General features: G+C 51.1%; 6 protein-coding genes and 3 non-coding genes across 9 annotated transcripts; 5 read left to right on the top strand and 4 right to left on the bottom strand.

Annotated features, from left to right (window-relative positions):
• The first annotated feature begins 119 nt into the window (after window positions 1-119).
• NCU15267 lies at window positions 120-191 on the top strand. The gene has a single exon. It is a non-coding gene; the product is annotated as a tRNA-Glu (tRNA).
• Window positions 192-1,554: 1,363 nt separating this feature from the next.
• NCU06817 (hypothetical protein) lies at window positions 1,555-2,931 on the bottom strand (the record flags this gene model as incomplete). Its single annotated transcript, XM_958565.3, has 4 exons — window positions 1,555-1,659; window positions 2,066-2,185; window positions 2,384-2,558; window positions 2,678-2,931. The coding sequence occupies 4 exons, from the start codon at window positions 2,929-2,931 to the stop codon at window positions 1,555-1,557; spliced, it is 654 nt and encodes a 217-aa protein (XP_963658.3).
• A 1,809-nt stretch (window positions 2,932-4,740) lies between these two features.
• On the top strand, window positions 4,741-7,903 carry NCU06821 (CRO1 protein). Its single transcript, XM_958569.3, has 2 exons — window positions 4,741-6,053; window positions 6,132-7,903. The coding sequence occupies exons 1-2, from the start codon at window positions 5,292-5,294 to the stop codon at window positions 7,503-7,505; spliced, it is 2,136 nt and encodes a 711-aa protein (XP_963662.2). The 5' UTR covers window positions 4,741-5,291; the 3' UTR covers window positions 7,506-7,903.
• A 130-nt stretch (window positions 7,904-8,033) lies between these two features.
• Window positions 8,034-8,149, bottom strand: NCU15669. Its single transcript, XR_897829.1, has one exon. It is a non-coding gene; the product is annotated as a 5S ribosomal RNA (ribosomal RNA).
• Window positions 8,150-8,857: 708 nt separating this feature from the next.
• Window positions 8,858-9,993, top strand: NCU06822 (hypothetical protein; the record flags this gene model as incomplete). Its single annotated transcript, XM_958570.2, has 2 exons — window positions 8,858-9,160; window positions 9,211-9,993. 2 exons carry the CDS (start codon window positions 8,858-8,860, stop codon window positions 9,991-9,993), a joined length of 1,086 nt encoding a protein of 361 aa, XP_963663.2.
• A 755-nt stretch (window positions 9,994-10,748) lies between these two features.
• Window positions 10,749-11,747, top strand: NCU06823 (hypothetical protein; the record flags this gene model as incomplete). Its single annotated transcript, XM_958571.2, has 1 exon — window positions 10,749-11,747. The coding sequence occupies one exon, from the start codon at window positions 10,749-10,751 to the stop codon at window positions 11,745-11,747; it is 999 nt and encodes a 332-aa protein (XP_963664.2).
• A 1,323-nt stretch (window positions 11,748-13,070) lies between these two features.
• Window positions 13,071-13,186, top strand: NCU15668. Its single transcript, XR_897828.1, has one exon. It is a non-coding gene; the product is annotated as a 5S ribosomal RNA (ribosomal RNA).
• A 327-nt stretch (window positions 13,187-13,513) lies between these two features.
• On the bottom strand, window positions 13,514-16,063 carry NCU06824 (hypothetical protein). The gene is made up of 7 exons (XM_958572.3): window positions 15,764-16,063; window positions 15,541-15,615; window positions 15,376-15,440; window positions 15,126-15,316; window positions 14,283-14,956; window positions 13,999-14,197; window positions 13,514-13,941 (listed from the first exon to the last, which is right to left on the bottom strand). Exons 1-7 carry the CDS (start codon window positions 15,857-15,859, stop codon window positions 13,877-13,879), a joined length of 1,365 nt encoding a protein of 454 aa, XP_963665.3. The 5' UTR covers window positions 15,860-16,063; the 3' UTR covers window positions 13,514-13,876.
• Window positions 16,064-16,847: 784 nt separating this feature from the next.
• On the bottom strand, window positions 16,848-19,551 carry NCU06826 (hypothetical protein). The gene has a single exon (XM_958574.3). The coding sequence runs from the start codon at window positions 19,271-19,273 to the stop codon at window positions 17,054-17,056; it is 2,220 nt and encodes a 739-aa protein (XP_963667.3). The 5' UTR covers window positions 19,274-19,551; the 3' UTR covers window positions 16,848-17,053.
• Between the last annotated feature and the right edge of the window lie 1,964 nt (window positions 19,552-21,515).

The following is a 21,515-nucleotide window of genomic DNA, read 5'->3' as shown; positions in this document are numbered from 1 at the left end:
GCACAGGCAGCAAGCTTCACGAGGTGCGACCAAAAGAGGAAAGAACTTCGGCCAGTGGCAGGGCACGTGTGCAAATGTCTACACTTAGCTTCTGTATTTGGTGTTATTTACCAACAAAGTCCGGTATAGTGTAACGGTTAACATATCGCGTTTTCACCGCGAAGCTCGGGGTTCGATTCCCCGTACCGGAGTTTCTTTTTTCTTTCTCTTTTCCCTCATGTTTTTTTCCCGTTCCAAGTCCGGTTTGATTCCACCCTTCGCTTATTCAACAATTCGCTTTTTGTTTTGCGGAGTTGGTTCGTGGAACAATCGAGATCCGAGATCAGGATGACAGATATCTTCGCGAATGATCCGAGCGGCTTCTCACATCGCGCTCTGCCCAACCGAGACGCCTTTACGTTTCCGCTCCTGCTGTACCTCATCTCACAGCTGCGCCTTCATCTTGCTTAACGCCGACGTTCAGGTAAACTGCCTTCGATGCAACCCAACTGGCTAGAGGCAGCCAACGTTGCACCTCATAAGAATGCTGTTATTTTGGGGGTTGGCCGCGGCGAGCGTTCTCGACTCTTCTCCTCTTCCAGCCTGGATATCATGAATCTACCCCTGGGGGGCATTCTGGTGACACCAGTGTTTTTTTTTTTTTTTTTTTTTCTCTCTCTCTCTCTATTATTGTCTTCCCAATAATGGACGATAGTCCTTGCCCGTTAAGATCGCTAGTTTGTAGGACGCATGTTCCCTTTTTCTATGTGTCGTCCATCTTGGCTGCCTGGAAAATAGCATCCTGCCATTACCGCCCCCTCGAAAGTGAAACCCATATCCAGATGCTTTATATCGACCTGATGCTGACTGGCAATGAACAGCTACTATCGTGATCGCCTGTTCATGCCAGTCGGCAGGATGGGTCGGTCTATGACGCACTTGCTGGGGACCTTTCGACTTCTGCCGCGAAAAACTCATATGCAGGGCGCACCAAGCCCGATTACAGTTTGGGCGGACGGTGTCTATATCAACCAAGAAAATGACGATAAATGCGAGCGCAATCATCAGGTGCGCCTCATGTCGCAAATTTACAGCAATTGCTGGACAAGGCCTGGTATTCCTGGGAAAAGAGGCGGACGGTAGCGAGAGCATAGACCTGATTCAGCACACCGTCAACGCGTACTACCGCCGACACGAGAGGCAGTTTTGAATATAAGTCTGGACCCAGTTGCTCGCCGGCTTCAAGGAGAAGAGTGTTACCTATGACGAATTGGATGGGTGGCGTCGTTGGCGTCGTCTCAGAGCGTTACTACCTATGTCGCCCATCATTTCGGCGGAGTGGCTCAGGAGTTCGCATTGCCTCAACAGCTGAGATTCGTATGATATGCGGAAACTGGGAAGTTGCTGCCATTATAATCTCGAACATGGCATCGATTTCCACGGCCTGGAAACAGTCACTTACAATCATGCCAGCGCTACACAGCGCCACCGAGGGGTAGAGGACTGGACTAGGAAAGTATTCAAACACGCCCCATTTGATATGGGAACAAGGCCTTGACAATAATCGGCAAAAGTTTATCTGGCCCTGGATGGGCGTTCACTCCTTGTCAGAGGCTTCTGTGTCGGAACCATCACAGCCATGAGTAGTTCCGCGCCGATGGATATCATCCGACTCATGGACTGGATTGAAGAAGTTAACACGATGGCAGCAAAGAGCCTATCATACCCTTGTGGTATTCAGACAGAGGAAGCTACAAGAGCGAGGTCGGTGCCTGAAGAGTTCAAGTTGACTTGTTGGAGGTGTGGTCGGCTCGCTTTAGCGGATCCTGACCTCTCGAATCTTGCCGACGAAGGAATTCGAAACGCTGCTGATCAGTTTTTCCACGTTGTGACTGGCGACAGAAGGGTCCGAAGTTTTGTATCACGACTGATGGCATGTTTGGGTTGATTCCCGGTAATGCTGAGATTATAAATCGCATTGTAGTGGTCAGAGGTGATGCGCGTCTGATAAAGGGGAAATATGTCATCGGGAAAAAGTGTTGGAGAGACTGGAGCCCCAAGCTATACGAGGCTGGGGCATGCGTACATCTACGACATATGAATGGGCCTGAGGACTGGGGGTCTCTTCAGGTCGACTGGCCACTATTGGTGTACGCTTCGTAGTCATTGAAGTGATTGAAAGGGCGGTGGATTTCCAGGTGCACTGCTATTTTTGTGTAAGTTGGTCCCGTGTCAGAGAAGCCACTAGCATAAATTTCCATTTCAGACCATCAACCATTCCTTCCCTATACCTTTCTCGGCTCAAAAAGAAGGGTACTGCTCGTTTTGATCCCACTACGTCAACAAAGCAGCAATGTCAGCACGTCACGTCAAACTCTACAACATCAGAGACAACTGAACTCACATGCTCAACAATACACCCACCCTCCATGCGATACCTATCAACAATCTCGCCAAAGTAATTGGTTCGATAATTCAACCACCCAAACTCGCCTTTAAACGTTCTTCTCAACGGGGTGATCTGGACCGAGTCCCAGTAAGGACCGAGGGCATCGAGAGCAGCGTTGGGGCCGTTGGCACTGGCGAAAGGGTTATGGTTCTGTCACTCGTCGACCAAATAACACCGTTAGCCTACGGTAAGTAAGATCAAATGGCACTACCGGGGATGTGAGAAAGAAGAAAAAGGCATACAATGTACGTAGCGTCAATGTACTCAAACGCTTCAGTCAAGTTCTTGGTTTCAAGAAAGGCGTGGGCGAACTTCTCGAAGCGTTCGGCTGATTCCTGCTCGGTGGGAGGAGGGCTGAGTTGCGGTTGGCATGGCGCTGGGGTTACCACTGCTCTTGCTTGGAGGACTCTACTTGGAATCACATCCTCGGAAGGTGTTGGGGCGGCGAGGGCACCGAGGGGTGCTACGAGAAGGACGAACGAGATGGATGTGATGGCACGCATCCTTGTTTTCGATTCAGCTTCCCCTAAGCCTCTTGATGATTGAATTCAGGAGAAGAAAGTAAGGCCCAACGCGACGGTCTTTCAATCCCACTTTATAGATAACTACATCTTATCTGATGCGGGAATGGCCTCAGATTGATCTCAGTTAACCCCCCCTTTTTCTTTTACCCAGCCCACGGACGCCATAGTCGCTGGTGGTATAGCATGTCGTGGCCTTGGGCGAAGCATATTGGAGATAAAAAATAGCCGACGGGCGGGACGAGTATTTTGATTGAGACAGCCGTCTCATCTACGACGTTGTGAAGGAACATTGTGTTGCGATGATGAAACGGAGCACCGGTCGGCTAATTGGCGAAGATCTGGGCGTGGCATGTTACCCCGTTTGCGTTGGACACACCAAAGACTCGGGAGTGCTGTCCTGCTTTCGAGGCAGTGGCTGCCGAAGAGGTTCGTCGTACTTGTAGACAGGGTATATACAGAATAGGAACAATGTCTTCCGCCTCCAAAACGATCCTCAATCGCTTCATATGCCATTTCACTCTTCACATGTCTGGACTGCACCCATCCCCCGCTAGTCCCTCTCAACTTGATCAACTCGAGAGTTTCAGATGGAAGCGAGGTATGGCTGGTTTGCGCTAAAGTGTTGCAAGTTGTGAGGGAGGGCGGGACTGATTGTTTACTCAATCTAGGAATATTTAGCTACCTTCCAGACTTGATCAATGTCAATCACAAGGACTCTGCGTCGTCAGAAGTGAACCGCTAATCTCGGCAGTCAAGAGATTGTGAGCTGAAGCGCTGAAGGGATCACCGCTGGGCCTTAGCTACACGTGCGCCCGCTGGGAGGTTTCGGTTGGTGTCGTTTCTAGTGTAGATGAGATGCGCGAGACAAGGATATCCGGTCATCTCTTTGGTCTTGGTGTCTTGGTGGTGTCATGAGGTTTGGGGATGACCCGAAGCCTGGAAGTTCCTGAGGTACTTACATACTCTCTCACATGGTGGGGTGGCTACTAGCCTCCAAAATACTACGCAGTAGCGCGGGATGGAGTGGCGAAGGACGAATGATGGGGGCTTCGGGGTTCCATGGTGAGGGGGGAACAAAGCAGCCGCTGATTGCATTTTCTCATGCCATTCGCAGAAGCTTGGCACTGGCGCAGGAAGGTGCAGATGTTTCCAACTTAAAACTATGGTGCGTGTGTAGAGGTATCCCATACGCACGGCAGAGAACGACAGGATTCCCGATGGTTGGTACCTATGTACGGTAGTCCGTACCACCCTCCTGCCATCCTGCCATTCATTCATTGTTCTCCTCAATCTGGCATTTCTCCAAGTCCAGAACTTGGCACGGGATACCTATGACAGGTAGTTTAAGTAAATCCATCCATCACCCGCCTTCATCAGGGTCTGAGGCGGTCACTGCAAATCAAGTAAACAGCAGGACCGGATCTGTCTGATGACAGGCTTAAAAGGCGTGATTTTGAACACACCTCAGCAGATAGCCGTTTGAAAGCAACGGCCAAAACAAAGATTTTGGTTCCACTTTCCTTGGTGCATGGAAGACTGAGGAAAGAGTGCGGCTACAGCGACCAGGGCCCAATCTTCACAGGACCACTACAGATGCCTACAGGACCGCTAACGGTGGGGTTTCAGCTGGGTACGTACCTCCCCCAGTCCCCTCTTTAGTCCCCCCAAAAGAAGAAAAGTGGCACAGCCAAGACACCGACCACACGCCGTCGACTGACATCCAAATTTATCACTTATCTTTCCATTTCGCTAACTCTGCTTCTTCCTCCAGAACCTCAAAACATACTACTCCATCCCATCTTCGCATCCTGACAGCAATCTTCACCTTCGCGAATCTTGCATACAGTGTTGTCCCTTTTCTTCTGCGCCGAGACAAGGTCCTGGCAGATAAAAGGAGGCCCACCATATCCCGTCCCATCGCGTTTCCACCTTATTTCTCCCCTCCACGAGTCCATTGACCTTCGAGACCCCATACCCCTCCTCCTCGTTTCCTCGACTGCCTGCCTACCTCTACCCTGCTTGCCTTATGTCGTTACGACTACCTTGATCGACTTATCGATAAACATTGTACCACCCGCTGTACCACCCCGTGCCCGCACGACAACCCGAACGTCAACCTCCAGTCGTGTGTGACTGCACCTGTACGACCGACCGCGCTTATCTCGAGACCTGCGGACGTGCGCTCTACATCAGGATCACTTCATACTCGCGGCGTGCCCCTCACCTGCGACCTTAGCTCCCCCTGGTTGCAAAATCATCGAACCCTCCTTTAGCACTGCTCCTACCAACAGTTTCTTCACAAAGATCCCACATCAACGACCAAGGTCAATCACACCACGATGGCCTCCGTTTCCACCACGGCGCCGAATGCCCACACACGCGCGATGCATAATGACCTGGGAAGGGAAGATCAGACACTGCTCCTGTTTGCCCACCTGATGGAGGGCGGCAAGGAAGACGATGAGACGGTCGAAAGTTTGGGCAAGCTAACCAAGCTGCTCAGCGACGATGTCGAAGCCACAAAGAAGGGAGAGAAATCCATCACCGCCGTCATAGACAGTGACTGCGTCGATACCATATTGTGTTATCTGGATATGAGACAGACCGATGTTGTTCGCGGCCATGCTGCTCTCTGCACCTCTGCTTACCTCAAGGCCGCTGGCGAGGACGGCAGCAAGAAGCTCTCCGCCTTCTTCCTCGACCGGATCCAGCGCGGCACTTACGACGACTATATTGTGGCGTTTTGCGTGGCAGCTACCATCTTCCCCATCGTCCCCGATCTCACGTCCGAGCTTTTCCTCAGCGAAGGCTTCCTCCCCAGCCTAGGCCCGCTTATGAGGCGCAAGTGGAAGAGCCGCAAGGTCGAGACAGCCTGCCTCGAAATGCTCAACGCTGCTTGCATGCACTCCCACTGCCGTGAAGCTGTCCAGAAGTACTGCATCGACTGGCTAGAGGAGATTGTGGACCAGGATACCGAGCAGGTTGTCGAGTCCATGTACACCACCGATCCCGACACCGCCACCCAGGAAGGTTCCGTTTCCATGAGGAGGCACTCGATCCATGTCCAGAACCTGGCCGCCGTGGTTTTAACCAAGCTCAGGGTGAGCCTCCAACTGCCTCCTTCACCGACCTCCGAGGTTGGCGCTCCCTCCTTCTGATGTCCCTGCGGCTGACATCAGCTCAAGGCTGTTCAACCCGACCAGGCACCTCCAGACTTGTCCGACCCATCCCAGCCCCGGATACAGCCGGCGACAACCAGCGTAGAAGATCTCTCCAAAAAGTTTACCCAGATGCTCATCAAGGACCCCGAACATTCCAGCCAATCCTCGGTCGAAGGACTCGCCTATGCATCGATTCGCGCCAAGGTCAAGGAGGATCTAGCCGGTGATCCCCAATTTCTCAAATCACTTGTAAAAACACTCGAGTCGGCGCCGCCCAGGTCCCCTCTCATGTACGGCGCACTCAGCATTTTCCTTAACCTTACCCAATACCGTCCCGCCCTTACAGAAGAACAAAAGCGCATAAGTCAACTCAAGGCCTACGCGGACGCAGTAGGCAAGCTTCAACCCGACCCCCTGAACGACAACGAACATGTCAGCGCACGCTGTAAACGGGTCTTCGAAGCCGGCCTCACCCCCGTTCTCGTGACGATCAGCAAAACCAGCTCCGTAGCCTCCCTTACCCTCATCATCTCGATTCTCAACTCGCTCTCCATGACTCCCTCTATGCGAGGACCGCTTGCTCAACAAGGCGCCGTCCGTCTGTTGATCGGTGCCTGGACCAACCTGCCCGAAGGCGACCCAAAGAACATGACAGTCCGACGAACCGCCGCCCAGGCCCTCGCCCGTATCCTCATCTCAACGAATCCGATGCTCGTTTTCGGGGGCTCCACCCCCATCAACACCGCCATCCGTCCCCTTGTTCACATCCTGCTCCCCGACCAAACCGTCGACACACGCGATCTCCTCCCAACGTTTGAGTCCCTGATGGCACTCACCAACCTCGCTGCTGTTGACGACGACACTCGCCGCACCATTGTCCGCGTGGCCTGGAAGGACATTGAGGAGCTTCTCCTATACAACAACCCTCGCATTACCACTGCAGCTGTCGAGCTCGTTTGCAACATCGTCCAATCCCCCGAACAAGCCGAGGCGCTCTTTGCCGATACCAGCAAACCGCAGGCGCAGACCAGGCTGAAGATTCTTGTAGCTCTAGCAGACGCCGAAGACGCTGCTACGCGCAGTGCTGCCGGTGGTGCCTTGGCTGCCTTGACGGGGTATGAGAGCGTGGTGAAGGCTATTGCGGAGCGCGAACGCGGACCGGAAATCATCCTCGGTCTATGTGAAGATGATAACGAGGATCTGAGGCACCGCGGTGTCTTTGTCCTGCTGAATATGGTGGCATGCGAGGGCCAGGCAGGCAAGGTGGCAAGAGAGAAGTTCCTGAGCAAAAACGCGGTGGAGATTGTGAAGACGGTGGTTACCAGATCAAAGAGGAGGGAGATTGTGGAGCTGGCTGTACAGTCTCTGAAGTTGATGCTGGGGAAGGAGTGATTGGCTTTCTGTTGAAAGTAAACCATCCGAGGCTGGTAGGTATACAGGATGCCTTGTTGATATTGTTTTTCCATCATTTCAACTGTCTTGAGTTTGTCATTGTAAAAACAGGGGTACAATTCACCTACGGGATTGGGGCACGGGCGGGCAAAGAGGGGACAGGCAACAGGCATCGTCAACATTGCAACACTGTTGACATCTCATTCATCACATTTGGAGTTGGAGCTTTTGTTTAGTAAAGAAAGGGAAGCAGAGACAAGAGATGTGCGATGAGGAAGATCATCAGATTGGAGAGTAGTAGCAGAAAGGGTAACAGCTGTTGTTATTCGCTGCATACATGCCTATGTACCTATCATGATCACATCACGTTTGAACAAACCACGGTCGTGCATTCTTTTCGTAAATTGTGTTCCAAAGATCAGAGACTCGGCTGCTTGAGGACCTTGACCTAGGTCATCGAATCGGTGCTCATGTCATGTGAAAGGCGCAGTGATATCCTGAGGACAAACCAAAAAAAGAAGGGAAAAAAACATACAACACCAGGGATTCGCTGGTCGTCACCGACCCAACTACTAGTCTGGCCCTCACTGGCTTATCTATGGGAGAGCGGACGGGATCCCGAGTTTTCCAGTGGGTATGGTCGTATGTACTTTTTTTTTGTTCAATCTTTGTCCTATAAGGTCATATTGATTTGTTGTCAGGTGCGGTGCTGGACTGATGCTATGTATGTATGTGACTAGATAAATGGTAAGCGGCAAGTAGACTACCCCTTGACTAATTGGGCAAATGGGTCGATTGTTTAATGGTGCCTTGAGGCGATTTCTATAAACGTTGTCTATATCTCTACCCAGGCGGGTAGTAGAGGATGGGGTGACGTAGTAACGAGAAGTCAGAAAGGTTGATATGGCCCATGCCCATTTGACTTATGTGACGTGTCGGGTAGTCGACGTTGGAGCTGGTGGTGATGGTCTAGATGGGTTTCTCGGAAAGAGAGCGTCAAGCTGGACCGTACTCAAGAGAAGGACGGCTCTAGTGAACATACAGATGACTGACAACTACGCAGCGTTCGTGCCTGCTGCACGGCGCAAGAGGTTCTGCATCAGGTTGCTTCTTTCTGTTTTTGTGTCTTGATTGGAGTTTAGGGGGATGAGTCGCTAAAGCTATCAGCAAACGCTGATTTTCCTCATGCGTGGTGATGCCGTAACTGTGATATAAGCAGGCAGGTGGTCTTGGGTGGTAACTTCCAGGTGCTGCCGGAAGCTGTCGGGGAAGAAGAATTGTTGACTGACATCCTCCATCATTTTGAGCTTTTACCTCCAACGCACATTTTCATCAGATCAGTTCCACCCACAATGGCCGATGCCAACACCCAAAGCTCACGTCGCGGTTGTCGCCCGAGGAAACGAGCACGCATCGACAGCTACCTTGAGGACCTGTCCCCGGCTGAAGAATCAAATGAGACAGCTGAGGTCGTTCCAGAGGCTCCCCCGACCAAGAAGAAAGGCCCCGAGCAAGGGAACGAGAGGCATATGCCTTGCGGCCCATGCGTCACCAGGGCTTTCACTACACCGGGACAGAAATGCTACAACCAAGGTGGACTTGGCGTTGCGTGTTGGCAATGCGCAAAGAATAATCATCAGAAGACATGTGTTCCTGTAGGTTAAGAGAACTTGCACTGAAGCTATCCGGCTACTAACTCACATAGGTTCCCTTGCATATCCACTCTAAGCTTAAAGCTTGGTGGGACCAGAACCGTACCGAGAAAGAGGACGATAGCCGTACCAAGGCGTTCGTGGAAGAACTCCAAAACATCATCAGGGAGATTAGAGCCCACAATAAGGGCGGTGTTCAACCCCCTCTCTCCGCTACACCTGGCTCATCCTCCGCGGGCCAATCTCTGTTCACCACACTCCCCCGCAATAGCCCGCATACCGAGACCGCCGAGGAAAAGGAGTACAGCATTCGTAAAGTCGAGGCTTTCGAGGCCATTGCCAACTCGGCCGCCAAATCTGCTGAGGCTTTGAGCCTCCTTGTCAAAAATACAGACCAGATGAAGGATGGCTTGAAATATGTAGGATCAGACGACGCCGAAGAGGAACAAAACTGTTCCCCTTCTCCTTCTCGATCTACCGAAGAGGAGTCACTTCTAGCCGTCAAAGACCACTACATCTCTCTTCTCTCCGAGCGCTACGATTCAACCGATAAACCCCTGATCTCCATCAGCGATCGAGACGCCCTCCTCGCTCTCGCTGCCGCCCGTGATGGCACTATCGGCGGTCTGCTCCAACGAAAGTACATCGTAGCGAGCACCCGCTATCGTAAGGAGCGTAGCAGGCGCACGTCAGGCGCACGGAATCATGGCGCTACGGGCTCGGCGGTCAGGCTGAGAGGCCCCGGCGTGGAAGCGGCGCAGCACCGCCTTGTAACATCAGAACTACTCGAAGATCTTGCGGGGGAGGGTGATGATGGAATGGACTTCGATATGTAAAAGAAAGGTTTCAGTTGCCAGGGCCCCCTACTCCCAGAGGATGAGCTCGCGATGAATGTACCTTTTGTTCCACCCCTACGTTTAGCCTCACTCCCCTACGTGAATGCTCCGTCTGGAGATACCTCAACCGTTGTCCCTTTGCCAGCCCTGGCAGCGCGTTCTTAACATACGCACTAGACGAAAGGGGAAATGAGCTAAAATTGGATTGCTATGACGAGAATCAAAATAGGCAAGAATACAGATAGGATTGATCAGTAAGGATCCTTGAAATTCTACGGTAGGTGGAATGAGGGTTTCCAACAATGAAGTATCATTCAGTTCAAGAAACATCTTCGTGCTGTATATTAAGGGTGCTACCAAGATACAAGAAGTACGGTGAAACTGCGCTTACTAAATGCAGAATTTTTAGAAAGGGCAGTGTGGCCCATGCCCATCTAACGCTGTGCATCTAATTGTCGTTGTTGTTTTGGTTGCTAGGGAGAAGTGGTTTTGCTTCAGCCAGGTATTATCGGATACTTCCATGTCAACGACGTACTCCATGCGTATGACACCGTAATCATGATCTAATCATGAAGTGGAGGGTTAGCGCATAGTTACAGGTGTAAAGGAAGGGTTTAAACGTGCTGACATATTGGTTCCAAGTTCCTATCCTGATCATCTTTTATATCTTTTGTTCAAACACCAACTCCTTCCACGTCAACTTTACTTGTCTTGTCAAACAAGCTGTTGGTTACTTCGTATCAGAATCAGAGAATATGACCGATATCAACGCCCAGAGCTCATACCACAGTCATCCCCCCAAGAAACGATCTCGTATTGATAGCGACCTTGAAGACTCAAACTCATTCAAAGACTCAGATTCAGGCAACACCCAAGAGGAGGAGGAGGAGGAAGAAGAAGAAGAAGAAGAAGAAGAAGAAGAAGAAGAAGAAGAAGAAGAAGAAGAAGATGATGATGATGATGGAGGAGAAGAAGCACACGCTTCCCCTTCCCTTTCCTCTTCCACCCACCAGGAATCACCACCAACCTCCCGAGACCACTACCACCATCTCCTGGTCACAAGAAGCGGCCCAAACCACAACCCCATGATCTCCCTCTGCGACCAAACCGCCATCCTCGCTCTTGCCGCCGCCCGCGATCCGTCCACCATTGGCAAACTGCTCCAGCAAAAGTACGACGTAGCATGGGCTCGCCTGCGGCGTAACAGTCGCATTATCAACTTTGACAATTACTACCAAAAGGTCAAAGGCTTGCTTTCTTCCCTGCCGCAAGATCTGGACCCTTCTGACTCAACAAGGACCCACATGAGACAAGCCTGCACCGCAATCGATCGGGTTTTTGACTCTATCCACCAGCAAGTCGACAATGAGTCGAAACTGGAAACCAAAATGAGTGCGGCCAGGACTATGCAGAGAATTCTTCGTCGCTTGTTGCTATATTCAGTCAAGTCTGGTAATACCATTCCGGAAGAGTTTTCCGGCAACGGCCACCGGGGTAGGCTAGGACTAGATGGCAAGATGTTCATGTTGATCAATGGCAAGTTTGATCATAAGAAACACGAAATCAAGCGGATGATGGTGCGCGAGGACGCATGGGGTGGTTCGGATTGGGTAGAGAGAGTGAAGGAACTGGTAAGCCTGTCGTCGCGCGGGGGTGAGGTGTTCAAGATGTTGGCCCGGGTGTTGGAGGTGGTAGAAAAGGATGCGTATAATCCCGCGACGGATTATGATTCTTGCGGAAGACCTACTTTCTGATCGAAGAAGCGCTGGTTGGGTTTACGTCAGGAGGAGGCGACAGGCAGCGAGACAGCCAGTCCCACATGCTGGCCAATGTATGAGAACAATGGGAAGGAGTTGTGTGTATCTTATAAGGAAGATTGTATTGATCAAGGATTCTGCGTTCAATTGATATTGTAATTATTTCAGAGTTATGCACCCTCTGAGGAGCACAATTCGTTGTTCTGACGAGTGTCAATTAAGTGTCCGGCAAGTGTCCCCGTGAGCGTTGGTACCTGGTCGACGATGCATGTTCGGACAGGGGCACTTTCCACTTCACACCACACCTCGCGCAATACGCGTGAGTCATCAGGTCCAACAGCAAGGGCAACCCCGAGACTCGACCTCATGGATGAGCGATCGGTCTCAGCAGCGGATGGAGCACAAACAGAACAGCATGTGACGTGTTGGAGCCAGAGCCAGCCTGAGAGCAAGGGGCAGTCGCCGGCGGAAATGCGCTGCAAGAGCCCGACGAGTGAGACGTTCGCCAAGGGAAGATTGCAACATTGAGGCCGTTATAACTCAAATCTAGATGTTGTGGCTTGATATAGGTGCTCTCTCCGAGAAGCGGCGAAGTGCAAGAGCTTGGGACACCCACCGTCCCCGTTGGAAGCTGTGGCTTCGGGCGTTCCGGTTCTATTGTCTCTTGATGGAGGGCTTGTACATGGGCTGTAGTGTAAAAGTCAAGTTTTCATTTGGGGCAATTTCCACTTGGCGACAGCGACTTCCTCACTATCGTAGGAGGCCTCGAAATCGTAATCTTCCAGAAGTTCAAGAGGAGGCAGCTGGAAATTTAGCCATGCCTCAGGCTCGGATTCAAGATTGTTCCATGACTCGAGGTCCGACCACTTCTGGTATCCCGTCTGGTAGTCATGGAGCCACAAGAACAACTAGCAAGCAATACCAGTCGGTACGGAACGCAGTCAGATATATGGGGATTGCTTTTTTCTACTCTAAATGTCGCTTTCTGCATTAAAGGCCCCATAGAGGCTTCACTGCTTATACCATGGCATGGTATGCAAATGGAGGCGGCCGTATACTCGTCAGTTTCGACAGAGGTAGACAAGGAGGCGGGCGACATGGAGGAGGCGAAGACAGAGATCGCACACAAGCGATCAGGCGCAGACGGGACAGCATACGAAAAGATTTGAAGAGACAGTACGCACCGTTTGGGAGCATAAATCATGATCATAATTGCCGGTGGTGAAACTTTCCGGTGTATCATCAGACACTATCTTTCGTAGCTTATTAAAGGTATGAAGATGACTTTATAAGAGACATTTTAATGCAAGAGAAGTACATACGACCATACCCACTGGAAAACTCGGGATCCCGTCCGCTCTCCCATAGATAAGCCAGTGAGGGCCAGACTAGTAGTTGGGTCGGTGACGACCAGCGAATCCCTGGTGTTGTATGTTCTTTTCATTTTTGTTAAGTTTTTTGCTCGTTATTTTTTGCGATACAACTGTATTTTGCGGGCCTCGTGTCAACAAGCTTGTACCTGCGAAAAGTCAAAGTAATGCACTTATATGTGCCTTTTCGTACGGCCATCATCTGTGGCTGACCCTCAAAACATTCTACATATACCTTGGACGGACACAGGCGTACTAGCCACTTTACCCCTTTGCTCTTATCCCATATTGCCTCCAAGGTGGGTAGTATTTGAAAATGTTAGAGACCCCCGATCAAGTACAACCTTCCAACGTTCTTGAACAGTAGTCCGGTGTCATCAGATATACACTGCCTCTGCTTAGCTTCTTCTGTACGGACGTTATTAGAGAAGCTGATTAGCTACCTAGGAAAACATAATTACAAATCCTGCTACCATAGGCCACACGAGACGAAGATAGACGCCGAGGTCTAGCCTCTGTAGGTTATTTTCCCCGTAGCAAGAGCCTTCATCAGATAGGTCTCCCATTTGCCTATGTTACCGTAGGTCTCGGACCCTACTTATGGACTAATAGGTACCTCTCCTCTCCAGTGGGTGGTCCGGTCAGTCTCCTTCCTGAATGCTGTGTCTACAGGTACGTTATATTGTAGCCTTCCGATGACTTCCTTCATGACCTCATGATCAGCGCGTGTCTTGCGCTGTTGCAATTTTTCATACATCACCCAAAGGTAATGGTGAGAGTGGTAAGTGGGACGGCTGCAGCGAAGTAGACCCATAGCTTATCTGAAAAATTTGTCAGTTCGATTAGTCGAAAATATGATACGGACATATAGAGCCTACCAATCTTAAACTCAAAGAAAGGCATGCTGAAAATCGCCGACATAAAGGTCCCAGGAAGGAATAGGGCGCCCATGAATGCCAGGCCCTTCATTGTTTTGGCATCTCTAGTAGTCGTTGTGCTGAGGTCAATTTGCCATTGCGCGGTAGCCATGTTCAACTGGCTGTTTCTCTGAGAGTGCTCCAAGGCCATGATATGGATCTAGTCATCATCCTACATTAGCATCATCACCTTCCTCTTTGGCGGACGCGTGTCAAGCGCTCTTGCCTGACCTAATGAGACTTACTGAGCTTTCCAAAGCATGCATGCGCTGCTCCAACTGACGAGTAAAACCCGCAATGCTGTCTAACTGAGCCCGCTCTTCCTTCAAACCCCTGGCTAATTGGCTGTGAATGGCAGTCATCTCCGATGACTTTTCTTCATCAGAGAGTCTCGACCAGAAAGAAGCCATTGCTTCTCGAAGTTCATCGATGGCCTCACATAGTGCTGCCGCAGAGCTCAAAACTGATATCATACTTCGGCGATTGTCCGCCCAGTGCCTCCCAATACGCCGAAAGTTCCATGAATCCGACGTGTTTGTATATATCTTCCTGATATTATTATTGACTTCATCCGTGTTACACGCGAGGAAGAGTTCCATTTGTTCAGCCATCCATGCAGCCTCGAGGTGCCTTTGGTTCAATCGAAGTCTAACATTGCGAATCATGATGTAAGGTAGAGTCAGCGGGTGACCAACCTTGCAAGTGACTTTGCTGATTTCGTCGAAGCATTTACTCATGTCCTTGCGCATGTATCTTCCAAACCCCGCATTCAAGCGAAAAAGTGCTGTCGTCTCGTTGCTACTAAATGCGTAGGTAAGGAAAAGCTCAATCTTGTCCTCGTAGCAGTGCGAGTAAGCAGAACCAGAGAAATCTCGCAACTGCATATCTGTTCGTTGAAACTGATGTCGGAATACAAGACCTTTAGCAACAGTCAGCACCTATCTCTCTCTGTCTCTCTTACATACACACACACACACACACACACACACACACACACAGCTTGAGGGCTCGACGTTCAACTTGAATGGCCGTTGCGCCATATCTAGCCATAGATATGGATTTCCAAGACAGTGCAGAAGGTAACTCACGCATAAGGGACTCATTGTTTTCCTCTGCAAATTCCAAGTCGAAGAATGAGCCAATTGTTCTGTCAATATCCAAAGAAAGCAATGGCAATCTGAGGTTTTCCATTATGACTTGGTAGGTATTTGGCGGTAAAAACCATACGTCTTGAACTTTGTACGTGAGTTTCGCGATGGACAATTTAGGTTCGTATAGTCTGGTCTGGCGTTAGCACAAATCGAGGCAGATATAGTACATTGACAGATCTTGACTTGCATCAGACAACGGACTTGACCCTTGATAGTGACGCCATCTGGCACCTCTTTTGGCGCAAACTGACCCTGAGAAAGGCTCGAATGTCAGCGATTCCTGTTAAATCACGCAATCAAGGAAAAGTCCTCGGTCTAAGTCAATGGGACACAAAGAAACATGGGTAAATACTTGGCCATTCACGAAATTCAAGATCCCTTCATCCTCAGGCAGAGAACATTCTTCCACATTATTGCGTCTCGAGTCCTATACTTTCACCGTCAGCAACATCCCTGTTCCGAGCTGTAAAAGCGCCTTTGGATATCCCCTAACGTAGACGCGATCTTGATGTGTTGATGCTGGGTGACTACACACCGCAGAGGACAGGCAGAAGTGAAAGAAACAACCATCTTACCGTGTAGTTGACCACTTTAAGGCAGGATACCTCTGCGCGTGTCGTATGGGTGTGCTCTGGCGAGGCAAAAGGATCGTGAGAGAAGTAGCGCTCCATTGCTCGATCTCAGGTGCATGACACCCATACCCTCATAGCGAAGATACCTTTATTGATCACAATTTGACAGCACCGTATCCAAGGTCTTTATGTAGAGTTCAACAACTGGATGTGTGAGGCAGACAGCTTCCAGACCCACACTCGCCATCTCACCCACGACCATGTCTTTTCGGGTGTCAATCAAAGTGTGATACCCAAACTCGGAACGGAACTTACGATTGGTTTATATTGTCTGGTCTAAGCTCGCGTCGCGCTCAGCCCCGCTGTTCAAATGTTGTGTGACCGGTGTTCGAGTGATACCTACCCACCAATTTTGAAGCACAGCCATGCTGCACCGCCCTTCAGCTATCCGGATGCATGCCGCGTATATAACGTAGAACTTGCAGTCACTCTGGGCGCTCAAGGTGGGTTCGTTGGAAGGGTTGGAGGGTGCGGTTGATTGGGAGAAAGGACGAAAACTCTGACAAAAACCTAGAAGCACCTTAAATACCCCACCGACAACCATTGCTCCTTCCAAACTTCGCGGGAGAGCCTTTTAACTTCCAGGGAAATCGGACAGGATCTGTAAGAATACTGTCCGAAGATGTGCATTTTATGCCCGCAAAAAGGAGTGGGAGAGACGTGTTGCCACCCCGGAGCACTGTAAATTCGATTCATCTTGTACCATACCCTACGTTTTTCACCTACCTTTCCGAAGGCACTAGAGGGTAGAGGCATTCAGAACCACCGTCCTGGAAAGTAATTTTAGCGGGCATAAATGATATAGTGTGCTTACTAACCCTGCCTGATTCTCTGTAAGTTGGAAAGCCATCCCCCGGACTTCTACGGTACCAGACACTACTTAGTTAGTTTGATGGCGAAGCGCATCCAAGGACACCATTCGGTAGAGCCAGGATCCCGCACCACTTCCCAGAAATTACTTGTCGAGACTAGAAGCGTTCCTCTCTCTGCCCAAGGCAAAGATTGGGCTTATTACGAGGCGGGGACCTTGAGTGGCAATGACCTGCTATTTCCCTACCTCTGGGTTTCGATGAAAATACGCCTTCAATACGTGCATAAATACGATGAATAGCTAGGTATGCAGTTGCAAATCATGGTCCGCGACCTCGTCACATTCCCGCGATCTTTGCCTTCGGCAGAAGGAGGGACACTTCTAGTCACGACGAGTAACTGCTCAGCACATCTTCGCATCCTTCAAACCTCCGTACTCATCTCATCCCTCCCCGTAAAGATCTTCCAAAGCCTCTTACTGACCGCCTTCCCGACCCTCTTCTCCCCAACCTCCCTTTCCTTATTAATCACCCTCCTGATATCCTCCAACGTCCCCGGACCTCCCTCCTCCAACGCCCGAACTAGTTGTCCAACCCTGGGATACACATTCGCAATCCCCATGGCAATCGGCGCCGTGATCCTCGCCACCTCCTGCAGCATGCGCACGTACGCTTCCTCAGTTCCAATAGCCGTCCGCACCTGTCCGCTATCCATGCAGAACCCGGCCGACTTCATCAAGTAGTCTTCTTGGTGCCGTTTATAGGGCGCGACGGCGACATTTTGGGTGAAGAGCTGTAGGTGGTGGGCGGTGTCCTGGAGGCAGGTGGTTTCTTGGATTTGCATGGAATAGAGGAGTTGGAGTCGAAGGAGGGCGGCGTCGATTTGGGATTCGCTGATAGTCATAGGGGGATCGTTCTTCTTATTAGTCCGGCGGGAAGAGGAGGTTGATGCGGATTCGTCCTCGGCTAGGCGGGAGCGGACGACAGAGGCAAAGTCATTGTTGCGCTTGTTACGGTTTGAGGAGAGGAGTTTCTTTAGGCCTTCGATGAGGTAAATGGTTTGGTGATTAGGGAAATGGCGTTGCACCTTGAGTACGTGCGCTTCGAGATTGTGGCCCTCGGCGCCCATTGCGAGCTTAGCGAATTCGGCGGCGGGGAGGATAACCAGGATAATCTTCTCGGTCTCGATGGTTTCGGGAATCGGGTCATAGTGGTGGCGTTCCTCGTTGTAACGGGATTTAACCGCGCGGCGCCAGCGCACGACGTTATCGACTGGGGAGGTCCAGGTGTTGATTTCCTTGACATCGATCTTCTTCAGAAATTCCTCCATCTGGATCTTGGTAGCTGGAGGGAGGCTAGACGGAAGATCCACGATCATCTCAGGGGTGGCGATTTCCTTTCTGATCTTCAGCTTGTTGGCTTCTGCACGGGCGGCAGCGCGCTGTTTCTCTTCGGCCTTTTGTTGCTTCTCGCGCTCTTTTTCTTGCCTTTTTCGTTCTGCTGCGCTCTTCTTCTCGAGAGCTTTGTCTTCTCTTTCCTTGGCTCGTTCCTCGGCCGTTTTCTTTGTACCTCCTTTTGCAGGCTTCGTCCTGGTCGCTCCTGTTGTTGTGGATGCGGACTTGGTGAATGGTCGTTTCGTAGGTCCCGTTAGATCATTCCCTAAGCGATTAGCTGGGAAGCGGAGGTCGGATATGTCTGGGAAGTCATCCTCGTCGTTGGATAAAGGGTCCGCGCCGATGTCCTCATCCGAGTCTTCGAGAGGACTGAACCTTGATTGACTTCTTCCTAGGGAGCGGTGAGGACTAGGTTTCGCTGGAAGGGGGGCCGAGCTTGATATGGGATCCCATGCCGCTGCTGTTGTTGCCGCCCTTGGCGGTCCTCGTGGATTCGGATTGACTTTCAGCGGAGAGTCTGCGAATGGGTCATCGTCGTCGGAGTCATCTATGTTGATAACATCTGGTGTGGTAGAAGCAGGTCCTTTCCCTTTTTGTTCCCGGGTGAACCTTGGGGGCGGGCTTGCGAAGGGATCGTCATTGTCGTCATTATCATGATAGGTCGGTTGCGCCGCTTTGGATATATTTGGGCCGGAAATATCGGGAGATGTGGAAGACTCAAAACCCTCTATTACCCTACTGCTGCTACTTCGTGATGGTCCCAACCGAGCGAGGCTTTGACTTATCGCCGGGGTATGTGTCTGTGCCAACCGAGACTTCGGGCTGTTGGACTCTGAGACTGGGGATAAGCGTTGTCGCTTCCTAACTGGCTCGCTTGTTCGCTCGCCTCTGATTGTCGATCTGGTGATACTGTCAATATCGAGAAAACCGTCCGAGGATATATCAATGTCAAGTTCTGGAGTTTTCTTCTGGGTCATAGTTCGAGCAGAGCCCTGGATGGACTTCAATTCTTGACTGTCTCCCGTGAGATCAACGGTACTGAGTCCTTGTTCTTTCCTGGCGGGAGTTTTGGAGGTAGATATTGGCCGAACGTCATCGGCTGTGAGGTCAAAATTGTCGTAGTCTAGATCATCATCGAGGACATTCTTCTGTGCGCTGGGCGGGACATGCGACAACATGTTGTTGACAACTAATGTTGATCGAGGTTCCACCTCTGGGCTGGAGAGAAGGGAGATGACCTCCGGGGGCATGGCTCAAGGTTTTGAAGGCGCGTGGAAACTCGGTAAAGGCTGTTTGTGTCTCTCCATGACACGAGCCGCTGGTGGGGACAAATGACGCGGACAATTGCGTGCTGGCCGTTTGTTTGGGGGGCGGGCGGCTCTCGGCCTATGCTCCGTTTGCAGGCAGTCGCAAAGTATCGGTTCGGCTCCTGTTTGTCTTGCAACTAATGTTGTCTAGTTGCCACAGCACGACGAACGACGACGTCGCGACAGCGTAACGGGATGCAATGCAATGCAGTGCGGTGCGGTGCGGTCGCATCGTGTAACGACATGTTGACGCGACGGGTCGAGGTTCGAAGCACGAACCTGACGCGGGCTTCACGTGATCTGAGCTTAATCAGACCCCGCTCTCCACTCGGCCGTTCCCGTTCCTGTTATTCATCGAATCGCTGCTCCTCGCTTTCTCCATTTTTTGGCCGATCCGACCAGGCCGACCCCGTGCTCGCACCATCGATCGCAATGACCGACGGCCGACTGATCGACGACCTCTTTGCCCCGGCCCCCGGATTCAAATGTCCATGGTCTGTCTGTGGAGTGTATAAAAGGCCGTCATACCCGGCCATAGTGGGTCATCAAGGACGAAGCGAGAAACGTGATCAATGGAATGGAAGAGACTGAGGAAGCTCATCTCTCTCCATCCGAGACTCCATATGCTTCCCGCTTTTCACTCGAGACAGTTTCAGTGACCCATTCGGACACACCGTATCGAAAAGAGTCAGCTTCACCGTGCTGTTGGCAGTCCTCACCACTCGCCCGTTTTATGAAGGATAGATCTCTGCTCCCATCACTGTTTCTTCGCGCATACACAACGAGGTTAGATGACATGTCTGTCCTTCATCTTCGAATCCCTGCATTCCTAAAATGCAAAGAATCGTACGTACTCTGCTTGCACGTGGATATGTCGTTCGGTCGTCCAATGGCAGTCTGTTTGCCCGCTCTTATCGAACCCCATCCCGATACATACATACCCAGCAACATGCCAAAGATGGGGCAGCCAGAGCGCGCCGCCGTAATCTCTTCCTGTCTTTTTCATTCGTCTTTCATTTCCTTCTCTTTCCCATGGGCGAAGCGAAAGACGTTGAACGGGCTCGAACTGACTGACAGACTGACAGGGGCTTTAAATTTCCAACGGGGAAGCTAACGCAGGTGCACGGTCACAGGTCCCCATTCAAGTGCCACCGAGGCGTCAGTGCTTCTGGAGATGAGAGAGCAAACGAATCCGGAGCATGACCTCATTTGGGAGACTGTTGCCGTTGTAGGTAGGGCACGGGTAGGCAAGCTGGGGTCGTAGATGCATGCCATGACTGTTCGTTCCTCTGTGCACTACGCAATGTCTATATGTATGTGTAAATTCTCGAGATAAACCTCTTGTCCAAGTGTCGCCCTCTTCTTGAGGTTTTCACATGGCCGACGATGGCACCGCAGCATCGGTAACAAGAACATCAGGCCATCCGATCTTCACGATGCTGTATCCACGCCCTAGGCTACGTCTAGAAGGGATAAGGTATGCGGAGCCTGCTAGACTAGTTTCTCCGAAGCCCGGCGGGAACCTGAGACCCTCAACATGCTTTTCATGACAGTATGTACCCGTGGTGCCGGTAGATGGATTGCACCTTTTCCACCCATTATTGGTGTCTGATTCCGCACAGACCGCCGCTCATTCCGACGGCGAGGACAAGATACAGATCGATATGTAATCAAGGCACCCCATCAGACAATAGACGGGAAGCGCACCCTGCGCTCTGGCATCATACCGTATGGTTGTGGTGTGCACGATCGTGCTGATGCGCGTCTTCTGGGTCTTTGAAATCTCAGCATCTAGAAAGGGAGAAGAGGGTGTTGAGGAATGTATGATCAGAATGTAGCACAACAGGCAAGCTGTTTGGTAGTGAGTCTTGCAAGGACGGAATATTGAACGCTTTCGATTTTCCACTTGGTTACCTAAGAAGGCGGAATGAGCGAAAGGGCTGTCGGATGTCGGCTGTTGATTGGGCAGAAGGGCCCGCCTTGATTCGGCGCCCTGAGCACATGTCTTGCTAGCAGTGAATTGCATCGATTTGTGTTCCCGAAAAGCGTGCCTGACTTTGTGCTGCGTACCTGCAGACCCGTTGCTTTGGCTTGCTTTGGCGGGTTTTGTGTGTCCGCTTCGCTCACATCCGCGGAGCTGGTTTAAAGCGACTAGTAGTTACCTAACTACCTCTAGTACGATCGG

Source organism: Neurospora crassa, linkage group II (genome assembly GCF_000182925.2).
Source record: "Neurospora crassa OR74A linkage group II, whole genome shotgun sequence".
Classification (NCBI taxonomy): domain Eukaryota; kingdom Fungi; phylum Ascomycota; class Sordariomycetes; order Sordariales; family Sordariaceae; genus Neurospora; species Neurospora crassa.
Note: the sequence above shows the minus strand (reverse complement) of the source record. Positions and strands in the feature narration are given on the sequence as shown.